Source organism: Phyllostomus hastatus, unplaced genomic scaffold, assembly GCF_019186645.2.
Source record: "Phyllostomus hastatus isolate PE091 unplaced genomic scaffold, TTU_PhHast_1.1 phas_contig_152, whole genome shotgun sequence".
NCBI classification, from domain to species: domain Eukaryota; kingdom Metazoa; phylum Chordata; class Mammalia; order Chiroptera; family Phyllostomidae; genus Phyllostomus; species Phyllostomus hastatus.
This window is the reverse complement of record NW_025333622.1, coordinates 6,498,084-6,514,879: the sequence shown is the minus strand read 5'-3', so window position 1 is coordinate 6,514,879 and position 16,796 is coordinate 6,498,084. Positions and strand designations below refer to the sequence as shown.

The 16,796-nt window shown below is 42.8% G+C and overlaps 2 protein-coding genes across 9 annotated transcripts in view; both read left to right on the top strand.

Moving 5' to 3' along the window:
- The first annotated feature begins 9,423 nt into the window (after positions 1-9,423).
- The window catches only part of POC1B (POC1 centriolar protein B), a 102,111-nt gene continuing 94,738 nt past the window's right edge, over positions 9,424-16,796 (top strand). For 2 of the 8 annotated variants that reach the window (XM_045830419.1, XM_045830416.1), the window contains exons 1-2: positions 9,769-10,483; positions 15,037-15,099. Coding sequence is in view for 3 of the 8 variants with exons in the window: in XM_045830418.1 (XP_045686374.1) it covers positions 9,747-9,761; positions 10,399-10,483; positions 15,037-15,099 (163 nt within the window). In the remaining 5 variants the exon portion in view is untranslated. The other 6 variants (XM_045830418.1, XM_045830422.1, XM_045830423.1 and 3 more) reach the window with 6 other exon arrangements.
- LOC123813419 (polypeptide N-acetylgalactosaminyltransferase 4) lies at positions 10,781-15,925 on the top strand. Its single transcript, XM_045830415.1, has one exon. It carries the CDS (start codon positions 11,090-11,092, stop codon positions 12,824-12,826), a length of 1,737 nt encoding a protein of 578 aa, XP_045686371.1. The 5' UTR covers positions 10,781-11,089; the 3' UTR covers positions 12,827-15,925.

The following is a 16,796-nucleotide window of genomic DNA, read 5'->3' as shown; positions in this document are numbered from 1 at the left end:
TTCCATCCCCTAGCAGAAGGCTCTTTGCTTGGGGTCTACTTGATCTGTGACCTCCACGGATGTTCTCCTTGGAGTGAGTGAAAGGAGAGAAATCCTTGAGCTCTCTCTAGAGGCCAGTGGTGCTCATAACTTTGAAAGCTTCAAGGACTCAGGATCAGCAGGATGTTTTCTGTTATTTTCTATTTGTTCCCCCAGGTGTGTGTCCCTTTTTCTGTGGTGGGTGTTTTCTGTGTATCCCTCTGGATCTATTCTCCACTCCACCCACTCAGCTCTGGGCTCCGTGAGCTCCCTTGCCCACTGACTTCCAGTTTAATGTAACCAATGGATTCACCAGCATTGAAGATGGGATGTGAACAATGCATTTGTCTTTGCATGCCACTCTTATTTCTTCCCCTATGGGTTTATGGCATCCCTTTGGGCTCTTTCAGGCCGCAGGCCCGCTCTCTCTCCCCATGCCCCTCCTACATGGTCCTGGAGAGACAGTCCCGCATCCTTGCCCCAGCCTGCATTGGGGAGCAGTCTGCTCCCAGCACAGTCTGGTTTCTGCTCTCTCTGCCCTCAGAGCAGCCAGCCAACCACATCTTCTTGATTTCATAGGCGTGAGTCACATCACAGCCACCGTGCTCAGTAAACACCCAGAGATTCGTATCTGAGAGACAGTCTAATCTCTTAGCAGACTTGAGGGGAGAGGAAGTTAGCCCCTCCTTTTGCCCCATGGGCGTGGCAAGGGGACTGAGACATAAACACACTGACACACTCTCAAAAAAATTCTCAACCTTGAGAAGTTGAGTTTGGAAATACAATCTGGTTTTTTGCCCCCTCCTTACAAGTCCTGCATAGGTAGTCCAGCCCTGCCCGTTAGAATGTGGAAAGCTTACGGCCTATTGTCCTGAAGCCTCAGCAGAAATTGAGACAGAAAGGGCAGGAAGTATGCCTCTGTAACATCCTAACCCACATATACACTGTACCACAGGCAGAATTCACTGCTGTGGGCATGGATCCTGTAGAGATGTTCATTAAAGTACTGGGAGCACCCTGGTGCACCTAATTGTATTAGCTCTCTACTGAACTATATAAACTTGGAAAGTCGGGTGAGCAAAACTGGAGACTCCTGGGCCAAATCCACCTGGTTGAGGGCTGAGGGAGCTTATTCTGCAGCTTTTGTTTCCATAGGGAGGGACTGGCCTGGAGGAACACGTTGGTCTCCTCCGTTTTGCTTTCTGGTCCTGGTGGGGGAGGGGGGAGCAGGGGGAGGGGAGGGGTGGCAGGGAGTTGGGAAGAAGAGGCAGCACACTCAGCTCAGCCTCTGCCACTCTCCCCTCTCTTCGTGTGCTCTGTCTGAAAAGAGGGAATGTTCTGGTTTGCTCTCTTGGCTGTGGCACGATCTCTGCTTTGCTGGGGTAAAGGGCTGGATTAGGGTAGGGGAGGTTTAGTTCAGTTCCATGGCCCGCTCGCAAGCCTGTTTGGTTGTACAGCTGAGTCAAGTCCTTAGTGTTATATCACTGGTATCAAGGCTGACGTTCCACCTTTGTCTGTCTGAAATGTGGGGGGCTCAACTGCTTCTCCATTGGGGTGGGAAAGAGAGGACTTGTTTTAGGGCTTCCTTAGACATCATCAGAAGCCACAGACATGATTTTTGTTTTATGGCCTACATAGGCTTCAAAATTTTTCAAATAAGTTTAGAACTTTTAAAATTAGAGAGATTTTAACTAAAATTCTGGATTTACAGCTTATCATGGTAACTTCAGTGGTTTGGCATGTGTGTGTCCCAAAGCAATTCATGCAATTCAGTTAGGGCACCTTGTGCTTTGCAGCTGGCAACCTTACAGTCTAGCCTGCCTCACTCATTTTTTTATTGAAGGATAGTTGACATGCGATATTAGTTTCATGTGCACAACATAGTGACTTGACATTTACATACTTTATGATGTGATCACCACAGTAAGTTAAGTAGCCATCTATCACCATGCAAAGCTATTGTATTATTGACTATATTCCCTGTGCTGTACACTGCACCCCCATGGATTACTCATTTTATAGCTGAAAGTTTGTACCTCTTATTCCCCTGTCACCTTTTCACCCAGTCCCCCAACTTCTCCTCCTCTCTGGCAACCAGCAGTTTGTTCTCAGTATCTATTAGTCTGTTTATGTTTTGTGTTCTTCTTTAGATTCCACATTTAAGTAAAATCATATGAATTTGTCTTTCTCTGACCAGTTCATTTCATTTAGCATAATATCCTCTAGGTCCATTTATGTTGTCACAAGTGGTAAGATTTGGTTCTTTTTTATTGCCAAGTAAACATTCCATTGAGTATATGTATCACAGCTTCTTTATCCATTCGGTTATCCATGGACAGCTAGGGTGCCCCCATGTCTTGGCTATTGTAAATAATGCTACAGTGAACCTGGGGTGCATATATCCTTTCAAATTAGTGTTTTCATATTCTTCTGACTGCCTCACTCGTTTTTGTTGCCTGCTGGGGCCTAGAAGGCGATTTTTCTACCCTTGTACCCATTTTTTTAAATTTTTATATGTCTAGTACCTAACACACTGCCTGGCTCCTACTAGTGTGCTCAATAATGTTTGTGGAATAAATATAACAAAATAGCCTGAGAACCAAAATTATGTCCATTAGCAAGTGCCACTAAGTCACACAAAATGAATAAGAAGTTGTAACCTTTTGCTGAGCTCATTTTGAGTAATGTACACATCTGTGCTTATTTGAGGGACAGCCCTGAACTGGAATCAAGAGCATCGCCTTGCGGGCGGGAGGCTGTCACTGTCGGGCTGAATGCCGCTGGGCCTCGCTGGGCCCCTGCTGGGCCCCTGCTTCCCCGTCTCTAAAGGGAAGGAATTGAAGAACTTGCTCTTCAGGACCTCTTCCAAATTGGTGTTTTGGGTTTCCTTGCTGCTCTGCACATTCATCACAGAAAAAGATTAGATCCTGCAGAATTTGACAACAGTATTTCTCATCAGCAGAAGAAGGAGAAAAATCTAATGACTGGAATTCATGATAAAAATGAGCTAGGTTACTTTTTTTATGACCCCAGTCTACTTAAAGAACTCCTAATTTAATGCAGGAAGTAGAAGCCTAGAACCTTAGAAGTGTATACAGTATACTTTTGCAAAAGTTTAGGATACCATTAACAGACACCCACCATGATTCAATAACAGTTACTTAGTGGAAAATACATGTAAATTGTATGTCATGCCAATTCAAAAAACAACGGTGGTTTTTTTTTTTTAAATTATGCCCTATAACAAAAAGACTTTAGCATACATGGGGAGTTCTGAGGATTGCTGATTATTTGAAATGCTATGAGCACCAGCAGGAGATCAGTGCACAGGGGTGGGTCAATGTTCATTGAGCATCTGTAAGTGCCAGGCACTGTGCTAAGGGCTCTTATTTACACGAAGCGTTTTCTGCCTTGGCACTGGTTGCCATGGGGGGCTGCAGAGTGGTTGGGCAGGGCTGTCCTGTGCACTGTAGGGTGTTAGCACCATCCCTGATCTCCACCCACCAGACACCAGTAGCACCAACACTCTGGGTTGTGACAGCCATAAACGTCCGTAGACATTGCTGAATGTCCCCAGGGGGCGGGAAACTGTCCCGGTGAAGAACCACAGACTTAAATTACCCAACTGAATTGAATAATTCACAACAACCCAGCAAGGTAGTGTCTCTGCAGTCTTCACGGTGCCAAGTCCATGCTGCGGTCGATGCAGACTTGGGAGGGAGCCTCCTTGTTCGTCACTCTGGTTTCCACTTAGCCTCCAGGGCACCCAAGTGCAGTCTGTGCCAGTGTCTCAGCCGACTCCACTGGAAACCAGCTTCTTCTGCTTGCTTCCCGGGTCCCCTCTCTCCAAGAGTCACAGACTGAGTCCACGGGGCTAGGGACTGCCCGCAGCACTGCCCTCTGACCCACATCCCTTCTCCCTTCTCTGATAAGAGAGTGTTTACTCAAACATTAGGAGGGTCGGGAGACAGGGGGATAACAATACAGTTCCTATGAAACACTTATTATTTGCCAGGCAGCAGATGGTACTAATACCTGTATTACCTCTGTGTTGCTAAATTCCAAAATGAATGACTCATTTACTTTATGTAAGCGAATGGGAATTTCCAGGTCACTCTTCTTTTCCAAATTACTTACTCATCTTGAGTTTAAAATGCACTGGTACTTAACTTTTCACCCGTGTAAATGTAGTTGAGTCCTTTACTAATCAATTTTGTCTTGGAATGTTTCCACTCCGATCCCACGAGGATGACTGCCACAGAGTTTACCTTCTGGTGAAACAGGGTGGTCATTTACATTTGTTTAGAGAAAAAATACTTTATTTTTAAGTATAAAAAGCAGTGGTTTTTAGTATATTCCTCAAGTGGTGAAACTGTTTAATACCAGAACATTTCTGTTACCTCTCAAAGAGACCCCTTTCTCATTAGAAGTCACTCTGCATTCCTCCCCTGTTCCCCCGTCCCTGCCAACCACTAGTCCACTTTCTGTCTCCATGGATTTGTTTATTCTGAACATTTTGTTTGGATGGAACAAAATATTTGGCTTCTTTCACTTGCATAATATTTTCAAGTTTCTCCCATGTTGTAGCATGAATTAGTATTTCATTTGTTTTTATTGCTGGGTAATATTTCATTGTATGGATGTATCACATTTTGTTTACCCATTAATCAGCTGATGGACATTTGGGTTTCTACTTTTGGCCATTGTGAGTACTGCTGCTGTGAACATTCGTGTTCGTTTTTATGTGGATATGTTTTCAATTCTCATGGGTACATGATAACTGAGTGGAATTTCTGGGTGATGTGGTAACTGTGTGTTTAACTTTTTGAGGAGAATCCACTTCTAGGTATAAAGTAGCTGCATCATTTTACATTGTCACACACACTTGTGAGAGTTTCACTTTCTCCACGTTCTTATCAACACTCGTTATTATCCATCTGTTTGTGTCCAGCTTTACTGAGATATAATTGACGTATAGCACTGTGTAAGTGTAAAGGGTACATTGTGATGGTCGATATATGGATATACAGCAAAATGTTTACCACGAGAAGATTAACGCATCCTTTTTCTCACATAATTACCACTCTGCGGTGGTGGTGGTGGCAGTGGTGGTGGAGAGAACACTAAAGCTTTACTCTTGGAGCAACCCTCAAGTATGCAGCACTGCACTGTTAACTGCAGCCCTGTGCTGCACGTCAGGTCCCCAGGGCTTGGGACTGAACATCTTTACCGTTGACCAGCATCCCCCCATGTCCCCCACCCGTCAGCCCCTGGCTGACACCATGGTGCTTCCCTCCTCTCTCACCCTCTTACTTTTTCTTTAATGTCACAATTGCCATAGAATGGTTTGTTGATAGCATGAGCATCACACCTAGGAACGTTTTATAAATGCAAATTCTGGGGCCCCTGAAACAGAAACGCTGGGAGGGACCCAGCTCCCTTCACTTTAACAAGCCCTTCAGCTGAGTTTAATGCCCACTAAACTTTGAAAATCACCGATTTAGCCTAAACCGACCATTTTTAAAAATGCCCATCTTTCTCTATAACATTGCACATCTTTTCCTATAACCTTTCCTGGTACAAAAACATCATCTCCAAATACCTTTCACATGTATTATCTGGCACTATAAAAATACAATCATTAGGGACACAGCACAGATATTTTGTAGCATTTTTATTTATGGTCATTAGGGACTAACTGCCTCACATAACAGTTTTTTTTTTTACTGGTCTCACTAATTGTTTCATGCAGGAAGTCTTATCTTCTCAATTAGATTTTAAACTGTTTGAGGACAATGAGAATGTTATTTTTCTTCAGTTGGCCTTTTAAGTGAATATGGAGCGGGCCAACCAGACTGTAGGTCTACAACCAATACAGAAAACATTTACTGAGTCTCTGCTCTGTGTTAGGGATTGTGGTGGCCACAGAATACCAAGGTGAATTACATCACAGTCCTTGTCTTACAGGCCTTTCACTACAATGAGAACTGTGAGACACATAAACATAAGTAAAATGTAGCAACATAAAATACTGCAAAGTAGAGCTCTAAGTAGCACCCTGCAAGGGACCACAGGAGAAATGGTATATTTTTATAAGGACAGAGGCAATAGTTTCTGAGAAAGGCAATTTCACAAAATTATGGTATTTTCCCAGGTCCTGAAATAGGTTTCTTTGCATAGAAGTTGGAGCTGGGAGGAATAGTTCCAGAAAAGGCTCCAATATGTGGATGTAAAGGCTTAAGTATCAGCCTGAAATAGGAGTTTAAGGCTCAGGCCATAAAGTGACAAAGTGCATTTTAAAGAAGGCCTGGTATGATTTCCCAATGACTTCCAAATATTGATGCACATTACAATCAGTCGGAAACCTTGTTTGAGAACACGCAGATTCCTAGTATCCACACCAGATGGTCTAAATCAAATCTCTGGGGTGGGGCCCAATAATCAGCACTTTGAGCAAGCTACTCTGGTATATTTCTTGGCACATGCAGGATAGAAAGACAGAGGTGAGTCATCAGGTCAGAAAGTTAGGGGTTACTGAAAGGACAGGGGTGTCTAACCTGCGACCCAGGATGGCTATGAATGCGGCCGAACACAAAATCCTAAGTTTACTTAAAACATTACATAGTTTTATTACTAAGTTTTATACTAAGTTTTATTATTTAGATATGTACATTTGCTATATTAGTGATCACAAACTTGGAACCTGCTCCATGATTTTAAAAGATTATTGAAAGGGCTGCTACATAATTAGGGTTATTATCTGAGGACTTTTTTGCTTATCTGTGGTGGCCGATATGAAAATTATGCATGGACCCTTTTTTTGCTCATCAGCTTTCACTAGTGTTTGTGTATTTGATGTGTGGCCCAAGACAATGCTTCTTCCAGTGTGGCCCAGAGACACCAAAAGGTCAGACGCCCTGCCCTAGGAGTTGGAGGAAGACGGCCTGCCAAGAGCCAGGAGCCATGGGCACAGAAAGATGGGAAGATAAAATCAATTGTGAGCATGTAATTGATAGAATGTGGAGAATGAATGTTGATTGAAATAAATCATTGACAGTTTTCAAAAACAAGGTTGATGCTTTAATGATCAAACATACCTGGGACTTTCCTTTCTATATACTCCCCATACTTTGGAGCAGCTGTGTCTGAGAGTTGCACTGCCAGAAAGAGGCTACAAAATATTTTCGCTGCAGTGCCACGCAGGAACGCGGACAGCAGATGGCGCTTTTGTGCTCTGCTCGAATTTTGAACTTTTGAAGTGAAATAACCTAGGAATGATTGGAGCTAAAATAGAAACAACCCTTTATAGTGCTCAAGTAGATAAGTTCAGTTTCTGACTTGAGGGGGTTCTGTGAAAGGAGGGATAATTAAAGGGTCAGTTTGTCCTACCTAGTACTTGGCTTTCAATGATACCGCGTAGATTTTCAAATATTGTGAAATATTGTAGCTCCCATCCAGGTTAGGGAAGGTCCAGGATATTTACTGCAGCAAATAAAATAACATGAACTCAAGAAGACATGAGGTTAGGAAAAATATCCCAAACTTTGGCCATATTTCCAAATGTCCATCTGAGCTTTTGTTGTTTGCAAAGGTGAGGAGTAACAAAAGGAATAACATCAAATATGGAAAAGAACCCTAGGAAGGGCAGTTCGGAGTAATAAATGAGGACAGTGGAATGGAAAAAAATCAAGGGTCACTTTTATTTTTGTAAAATTTATGGTTACACTAGGATACAGTATTTTACATCTTTAAAATCTGCTTGCAATCATGCAAAAGGCATCATGACTTAGTGATCGAGTCAGTGGAGTCTGGAGGCACCCACTGAAATCTCAGGCTCTGCCACTTCCCAGCTGTGTACCCGGCAAAGTAACTTAATGTCTCTGAATATCAATTTCCATACCTGTAAAATGAAAATGGCAATAACAGCATCTCTCTAATAAGATTCTTATGAGGATTAAATGTCAGAATTTGTAAGGTACTTAGAAGAGTACCTAGCATGTAGTGAGCATAAGTTAGATTATAAATTTTTAAAAAGTCAACTTTTAGGTGATGGGACAATGGGTGATTTTTTTCCTGTTTAATTAAAAACTCTATGTTTTCTGATGATTGGAAGTTTCAATTTTTTTACTGAAAGTCATAGAACAATCTGTACATAATATTTTGCTTTCTTTTGAGCTACATCTCCAACTGGTTTTTTTTTTTCCTGTTACTCTATTGTACCTAATATTAGACATATCTTGACTATGAGAAACTTGGAGGTCTTGGTTATTCCTCAGTTTCCACAATTATCTTTATTGTAGTCAAAAACATATAACAAACTTTACCATTTTAACTCTTTTTAAGTGTACAGTTCACGGCCATTAGGTACATTCACAATGTTTTGCAATCACCACCATTACCTATTTCCAGAACTTTATCATCTCAAACAGAAACCTAGATTGCTGAGTTCTTAAGGGCAGACAAAATATGTCACCTTTGTATCCCTCAGAGCCAGAGGGCAAGTATTTAACAAACATATACTCGAATTAAACTAATACTGCAATCTAAAGCTATTTCCTATCTGCCTAATCACTAACAACAGTGTTCTCTAAAACTAAATTCTACCACTAGACAACAGTTAGAGAAACTAACTAAGGTGTGTAGTATACCTTTCACTTTTGCACAGAACATGTATTTCACCAGCTGTGATCTATTATGCCATCTTACACAGGCAAGAATTCTTATTCTATACGTAATTTTCAACTGAGTCCTTCATGCTTTGAGGCAGGGTACAAAAGGATATGGACTTGGAAGAGCTGTCTCTGTGTGATCTTCGACAATTTTATATAAAATATTTAATAATCAAGTTTATAATTTGTAAACGTTGGTAACATTTTATAACTCTATCACCTTTATAGTGTTGCTGAACTCAGTGATATTACGTGTAAGAAAGGCTGTTGTAGAGATGGCTGTAGTTACTATGTGGCTTAGTAGTTCAGATAAAACAAATAAAATGTTTATTTCTAAGTATTCCTAAAGACTTTAGACAGGCTGTTGCATAAACTGGCTGTTCTAAAACATACGAAGAACAGATTAGAATAGAAACAGAAAAACATTAAGTGGATGCCCAACATTCATTCATTCCATTTACCCACTATCTATATTTATATCACTCAGTATGTGTGAAAAACAGTACTTAAATAAATTCAAATCTGTTACCCAGAGGTTTAGTTCCTCTACGTACATTAATATCTACCAAGCTGCCCCACTTCACAGCAAATCTGCCTCCCCCGTCTCAATAAACTCTGCGGCACCCGCTCGAAAGTCCCAGGCACTGTCTCTTTAACGAGTAATGGAGCTCTGATTGCATCGATCACAGACTCACTACCCTTGCCCTCCCGTCGGTCTCATCCCTGCCCCGGTGACTACTCTCTTTCTGGGCTTCTAGCCGAGAGGAGCGCGAGTGTTAATAAACTTCTCCCTCAGTGGGTGGTCGCACCCGAGACAAGGTCACCCAGCCGACCGGCTGGAGGACTCCGGGCTTTCCCCGGCGCCGGCGGAGCCTCGGGGTTCCGCTGGCCATGCCTGGAGCGCGGGGTTTGACTGGGCCGCCGTTGTTGTAGTGACCGGGAGGCGCCACGGCTGCGGGCAGACGGTTCCGGGCGCCGCACGGTCCCCCATCCCACCCCATCCCCTTCCTTTCCCCGGTTTCCCCCACCGGCAGGAACCGGGCGCTCACCGCTCCCCCCATGGCCTCCGCCCCGGTAAGGATGGGCTGGGGAGCGACTCCTCAGAGCCGGTGCCGCGGGCCCAGATCCGGGCCGCGCCCACACCTGGAGGGAGGTGGAGACAAGTGTCTGCTGCCCGGTCCAGAACCCCTACCTCCGCGCCCCTCGCCCCCGGCTCCCGCGTCTCACTGGGGTGTCGGGGGCGCCCAGCCCTGGCCCGGCTCCCGGGCGCTGCTCCCCGCATCTTGGAGTTGGAGACCAAGCCCGTGCAGTCGCATGGCCCCCAGAATTCTCGGAGGGTTTCCGTAGAGCGTCTGCGTCAGAATCACCTGGGAGGTTTTTAAAAAGTGCTCGAGTCTGGCCACTGACTGCCAGCCGACGGGCGGGGCCTGGGAACCTGCATTTCAAAGAGTCGCCCCTGGTGGTTTCTCCAGGGCGCTGGATTCTTGGAAGAGCGAACCGAGGATTTGGCGGGCTGTGCAGGGGAAGCGGGCGCCCTGCGCCTCCCTGTTGGGCTGCCCGCGTGCGCTCGTGCGGGGCGTCCTGCCAGCAGACCCACCACGTCTGTGGCCGTTCCCAAGCCGCACCCCGTAGGAAAGGACAGCGTGTGTCCCCGACCCCCCGGATTCGAGGTCTGCACCTGCTTTCAAAACCTGGTAACTTTCCTTCCCAGGAGGATCCTGTTCTGGAGCGTTACTTTAAGGGCCATAAAGCTGCAATAACCTCCGTGGATTTTAGTCCCAACGGCAAACAACTTGGTAAGTTTTATTATTTTTTCTCTTTTTGTGATGGGGCAAATGCTCAGCCAGTCGGTAACCTTGTCTCTGTCCACGCTGGGCCTCCGGGAGAACCACTGAGGACTTGTGTGGGGGTGGGGGTGGGGGCGCCCGGGGACTCGCGGAGCCCGGAGCGATGGTTTGGTCTGAGCCCCAGCGGGCAGGAACCTGGCCCCCGGTCAGTACGGTACCCAGCCCATCCACCCCGCACAGTCGCTTGCAGGCTGGGGCCTGGCTGGAGAGTTTCACGAACTAACCACCAGGAGGAGCGAGTGGGAAGGGGAGGGCTTTGTCTTCGGCCGGGAGGGTGGGGTGTCGGTGAGAGAGTTTGTGAAAAGTTGAGAGACGTGCAGGAGGAAGTGGGGAGAGAGGAGCTGGGGCTGCGCCGGAGGCGGATGACAGAGAAGTCTAAGGTGACCCCCGGGAAACCTCTGTGGCGGGAAAGGAGTCGAGGGCCTGCAGAAAAGGAGGGACCGGCTGGGAAGTTCGCTCCTACCTGAGTCGGGGACTCAAGTGTCTGATCCCGCAGTTCTTCCCCCGCGTGGTGACTCTGGTGGCCGCGTCTGCGCCCTAGCTGTGAGGATCCGAATGGCCGTGAGGTGGACCTGGGCAGGCAAAAGCTGCTTGCTGCTGGCGCTTTTAACTGTGGCCTATGTCTTGGTGGAACTCTCAGTCTCCACTTTCCATGCCTCCTCTGGAACTGGCCTTGCCTGGGAGCGGGGGCCAGGGCAGCTCCCAGATCTCCAGAAAAAGGCAGAGGATTTGTCCAGACCGCTGTATGAGAAGCCCCCTGCAGATTCTCATGCACTCGGGGAGTGGGGGAAAGCCAGCAGACTCCAGCTCAACGAGGCTGAACTGAAGCAGCAAGAAGAACTCATTGAGAGATATGCCATTAATATTTACCTCAGTGACAAAATTTCCCTGCACCGCCACATAGAGGATAAAAGAATGTACGAGTGTAAATCCAAGACGTTTAACTATAGGCGACTTCCCACCACCTCTGTTATCATTGCTTTCTATAATGAAGCGTGGTCGACTTTGCTCCGCACCATCCACAGTGTTTTAGAAACTTCTCCTGCAGTCCTTCTGAAGGAGATCATCTTGGTTGATGACTTGAGTGACAGAGTTTATTTGAAGACACAACTTGAAACGTATGTCAGCAATCTGGATAGAGTACGCTTGATTAGAACAAATAAGCGGGAGGGACTGGTTAGGGCCCGCCTGATTGGGGCCACGTTTGCTACTGGGGATGTTCTCACTTTCCTGGATTGTCACTGTGAGTGTAATTCTGGTTGGTTGGAACCACTTTTGGAAAGAATTGGTGAGGATGAAACAGTAATTATTTGTCCTGTTATAGATACCATAGATTGGAATACTTTTGAATTTTATATGCAGACTGGGGAACCCATGATTGGCGGGTTTGACTGGCGTTTAACGTTCCAGTGGCACTCTGTTCCCAAGCATGAAAGGGATAGGCGAAAATCTAGAATTGACCCAATCAGATCACCCACCATGGCTGGAGGACTGTTTGCTGTCAGCAAGAAATATTTTGAGTACCTTGGAACATACGACACTGGAATGGAAGTGTGGGGAGGTGAAAACCTGGAACTGTCTTTCAGGGTGTGGCAGTGTGGAGGTAAACTGGAGATCCACCCGTGTTCCCACGTGGGCCACGTATTCCCTAAGCGGGCTCCCTATGCTCGGCCCAATTTCCTGCAGAACACTGCTCGGGCAGCAGAAGTGTGGATGGATGAGTACAAAGAGCATTTTTACAATCGAAACCCTCCAGCAAGGAAAGAAGCTTATGGTGATATCTCTGAAAGAAAATTACTTCGAGAACGGCTGAATTGCAAGAGCTTTGACTGGTATTTGAAACATGTGTTTTCGAATTTACATGTTCCAGAGGATAGGCCAGGCTGGCACGGAGCTATTCGCAGTATGGGCATCTCTTCTGAATGTTTAGATTATAATTCTCCTGACAACAACCCCACAGGTGCTAACCTTTCACTATTTGGATGCCATGGTCAAGGAGGCAATCAGTTCTTTGAATATACTTCAAACAAAGAAATCAGGTTTAATTCTGTGACAGAGTTATGTGCAGAGGTTCCTGAGCAAAAAAATCATGTAGGAATGCAAAATTGTCCGAAAGATGGGTTCCCTGTGCCAACAAACATTATTTGGCATTTTAAAGAAGATGGAACCATTTTTCATCCGTTCTCAGGACTGTGTCTTAGTGCTTATAGGACACCTGAGGGCCGAGCTGATGTTCAAATGAGAACTTGTGATGCTGTAGATAAAAATCAAATCTGGAAGTTTGAGAACTAAAAGAGCACAACAGCACTTTGGTCCCGAGCTGACGATACATTCAGGAAAGTCAAAGAGCCTCAGCGAAGATTGTGTTTTATCAAAAATCACCCAGTGTTCATCTGCGAGGGCTCTGCGTGACCTGTGGTTCGTTTTGGTGTAGAACACTGAAACTGACACACACAGAGCTGCTGTTGAACAATTGAAAGTGCCTTACTTATGGGTTGTTTTATTTCAGAGCTCTGTCAATATGGTTTCTTCTTCTTAAAGAAGTTGACTGTGAATTGAGATACACACAAAATATTTAAGTGCCAGACTTGATATTAAAGAATGTAAAAGTCCAAGTAAAATAAGATAATTCATGTTGGTGGGTAAGTTCACTGCACATCTCATTGTTTAACAAAACTCATAAATGTGCAGTTTGAGCTGTAACTCTTTTGATTGTACATAGGATTTGAATTTCTTTAGCCAGCACATTAAATTTTAGGTTTTGTTTATTTTTTATTCTAATTTTTAAAAAAATCAAATGGAAATCAAAGAAAGTGAATTTTAAGGAGAAAGGCCTGGTTTAGATATGTGTCTAATTAGAAGAGAGCATCAGTTTGAATGTGAATTTGGAGGTCTCGTTAACATGTAGACATCTTAAAAATATATACTTACATCTGAATAAAATGGGGTGTCCTTTACATTCCACACTTTGTAAACTTGAACTGTTGGACTTAATGATCTATACTGATACCTCTAATCGAGTTTATTTCATAACCTGTCCTGTCTGTGAAGCTTTCTGTGTGTTAGAGCATTTTCTCATTGCACTTCCTTGAGTTATGAATGTATTAGAAAAGGATTCGTTCAGGATACTGCATTTCCTTCCCGTTGTTAATGCTTAATCACTTAAAGTAAATACAATTGAGGCCTCTCTGAAGTTAAACCAACTTTGTTTACTGAAATGTGTGAAACTGAAAGTGGGCCTGGTTTTGCAAAGGCAGAGGAACTCTTCTGTGAGTTCTTGGTGATGAGGGCATTTCAGGATTTATCTTAAGAAGATTAGGAAAAAGGCCTGTCTCTGCATTGGTGAATGCTGCCTCCCAGCCTGTTTTCAGCACCCACCACTGAGCCTAGCACTTAGGTAGCTTTCAGGAAGTAGGAGAAGGACTAAATGAATGAATGGCTCAGCCCAGGAATGTGACTTCCCGTCAACTCCTTAGATCAGATGACTCAGTCTGGGCCTCAGTGTCCTCATCTGTAACATATGGGTGCCTGATTAGCTCTTGCAGTTCCCATCCAGTTCTGTAATGTTATGATTATACATTACACCCATCTCAAATTCAGTTACTGTGCAATCTTTACAACACTTTTTATCTCTTCACTCTTAACATAGGTAATGTTGTCGAGCAACATTCGGTCCAGTTATGAAGCTGGAAAAGAGAAATGGTTTTAATACTTAAGTGAGCTGAGCTCACCCTGCAGTGGTTTATTATGGATTGAGTGTAAAGTTGTTGTGGTCAGTGTTTGTATTAATTTCATTTGGCAGTTGTTGAATCAATTTTTATTTTTATCTTTCATCTTTCAAACTGTAAGTAATCATTTGGGCTAAGGATATAAATATTTCCCAAACTGAATAATTTGAAAAGTAAACATACTTAAACAAAAGTGTTATTACTGGTTATATTCCAATGTTATAGCCAGAAATCACAGGCTAAATTTAGAATTAAATCGCAATTAGTTCACTTGGGTCTGAGTTTATAAAAAACGCATGCTCCACCAAGAATTAGTTCACAGTACTCATGAAAAGTTGTTTTCAGTGTCTTCTTAATGACCTAAAAAGTAGTGGCTCTGGGATGGCCATTTCAAAACATAAAATTGCTCAGTATCTTGAATAGTTTTTTTTGTTTGTTTGTTTCTTAAAATGAAAATGTGTTATTAACTTTCTATAACTTACCTGGCAACCTTTCAGTTTATCAAACATTGTCCAGATTCCATGTGCAAGGTACATGGCCCTGGCTGTAATTGAAGGAAGGTTTATAACAGTGTCTGAATTTTGCTAAAGGGATGACTAACAACGGACATTTACCTAAAGCCACCCTCTCCCCTAGCTCAGTCTGCCTTTTTTAAATTATTAAATTAGCTCTTTTTTAATTTATTATTTTTTTGTTCTACTTAGCCCCCTATAAAATGGGAGAACTAAAAGTAACATATTCTTAAAGTACTTACTGGAATTATTTTCATTCTAGTACCTTGCTACTCATGTCCAGAGGGAAAGGGAGCATTGAAAAGTAAAGTAGTACTTAATTCTAGTAAGTATTTACTTTTATTCTGAATTTCAGGGTGTAACCCATTAATCTTTTTGGAAGAAATTTTAGGCTAGTGCTTTATTTATATCAATAATTTGGAACAATTAGGCTGTTCATTCCTCACAATACTGTAGGTAAGAGATGAATTAGACCTTAATATTTTCATTCATAGGCATTTCCAATTTAATTCCGAAAACACACTATAAAACTGCAAACTAAATACATTTAGATGCCTTACTTCTAATTTATTGCTACCAAAGCTCTCTTTTGTGGTGCACAATTAAGAGTTAACCTTTTAAGTTAATTTACATGATCAATAACAGTTTTAGTAAAATATTTGGTAAAAAAGACATTTCAACTTAAAATCATCCGTCACTGTATTATCTAGTATCCAAGGCTATGAATAGTTTGACTAGCTAAATAGGCATTTTTAAAAGTCATTTTTGTAAAAAAAAAATAAGCTAGTCATCTGCAGGATCTCTATAACTCAAAATAATTTGTTTTGTAAAAGAAAACTTGTATTCATTATATGTTGGCAAATCAGACTTTTCTAGGTTGAAAACAAAAGGTTATTTTTAAGTTGTATAGTCCTAGCTGATTTATGATCTCAGTTTGAAATGATAAAATGGTTAGTTTTGACTTGTCTTTTTGAATTGCTGTTTTAATAATATTTTTAAATAAGCACAAAGAATGTTGAGGTTTGGATTAATCTCTTTTGAATGATGAATTTTCTTCTGTGTGACGAGCGATTTCCATCATGTTTTTCTTTTGTTAATGGTATTTGCAATACTAATTAAGACAAAAAATAAAATGTGTGCCTAATTATTTATGCAAATGGTTCTGATTATTTTAGTCTATAGGATCACTTTTCCTGTGTATACATTTATTGGTAGTAACAGAAGTGAATTAAGCTTTTAATTCTTCAACTTATTTGAGAATGCAGACAGTAGAATATAGAAAAGTCAAGTTTTCTATATTATTTTGCAAGGTGTCATTAACCAGCAAGTATTCTGAAGTGGTATTAGCACTGTTTTGCGCTAACTACTCAAACAAATCTCAGATCCCCGAGATGAATAAGGGATCTCTGGGACCCATTAAGAGCACTATAAAAGAAAGCAAGGGGGCATCTGGACACATTAGCACTCATTTCACAATCCTGGGCTGAAAAGAAAATATGTCTGTCCTATAAACCCTGTAGCCTCACACTCTTTCAACCTGTCTGCATCACTGACCCTCAGTGCAATTCCTGTTCACCAGTAGCATCTCTATTCCTCTTTAATGATTCCTGCCTAACACCTTACACACCTGCCTTCCCCCAGCCTGACACACTGCCTGAGAATTACTAGTGTGAGGACTCTGTTTTATACGTCAGATGTCTTACAGCCACATTTAAGATATGTATACTTGAGCTAAACATATTTTCACTGATCTTGTTTTTCTTACAATTTAAAAAGTTGCTATGAATGTGTGTTAAAGTCTTTCTTACTGGTTGCTGCAACCTTGTGCAAATCATTTCATGTCTCTGTTAGTTTAATGAATATAAAAAAGAAAACTGTAAAATCTATAGAGACAGTACATGAGTGGCTTCCAGAGCCTGGGGAAAGGAGGAACAGTATATGACTGCTAACAAGAATGGGTTTTTTTGGGGTGGAGGTGTGGTGGTGATGAGAATGTTCTGGAATTAGTGACATTTTAGCAAC

Bases quoted from the DNA above. Each gene is read 5' to 3' on its own strand.
- LOC123813419 (XM_045830415.1), top strand. From the start codon at position 11,090: ATGGCCGTGAGGTGGACCTGGGCAGGCAAAAGCTGCTTGCTGCTGGCG.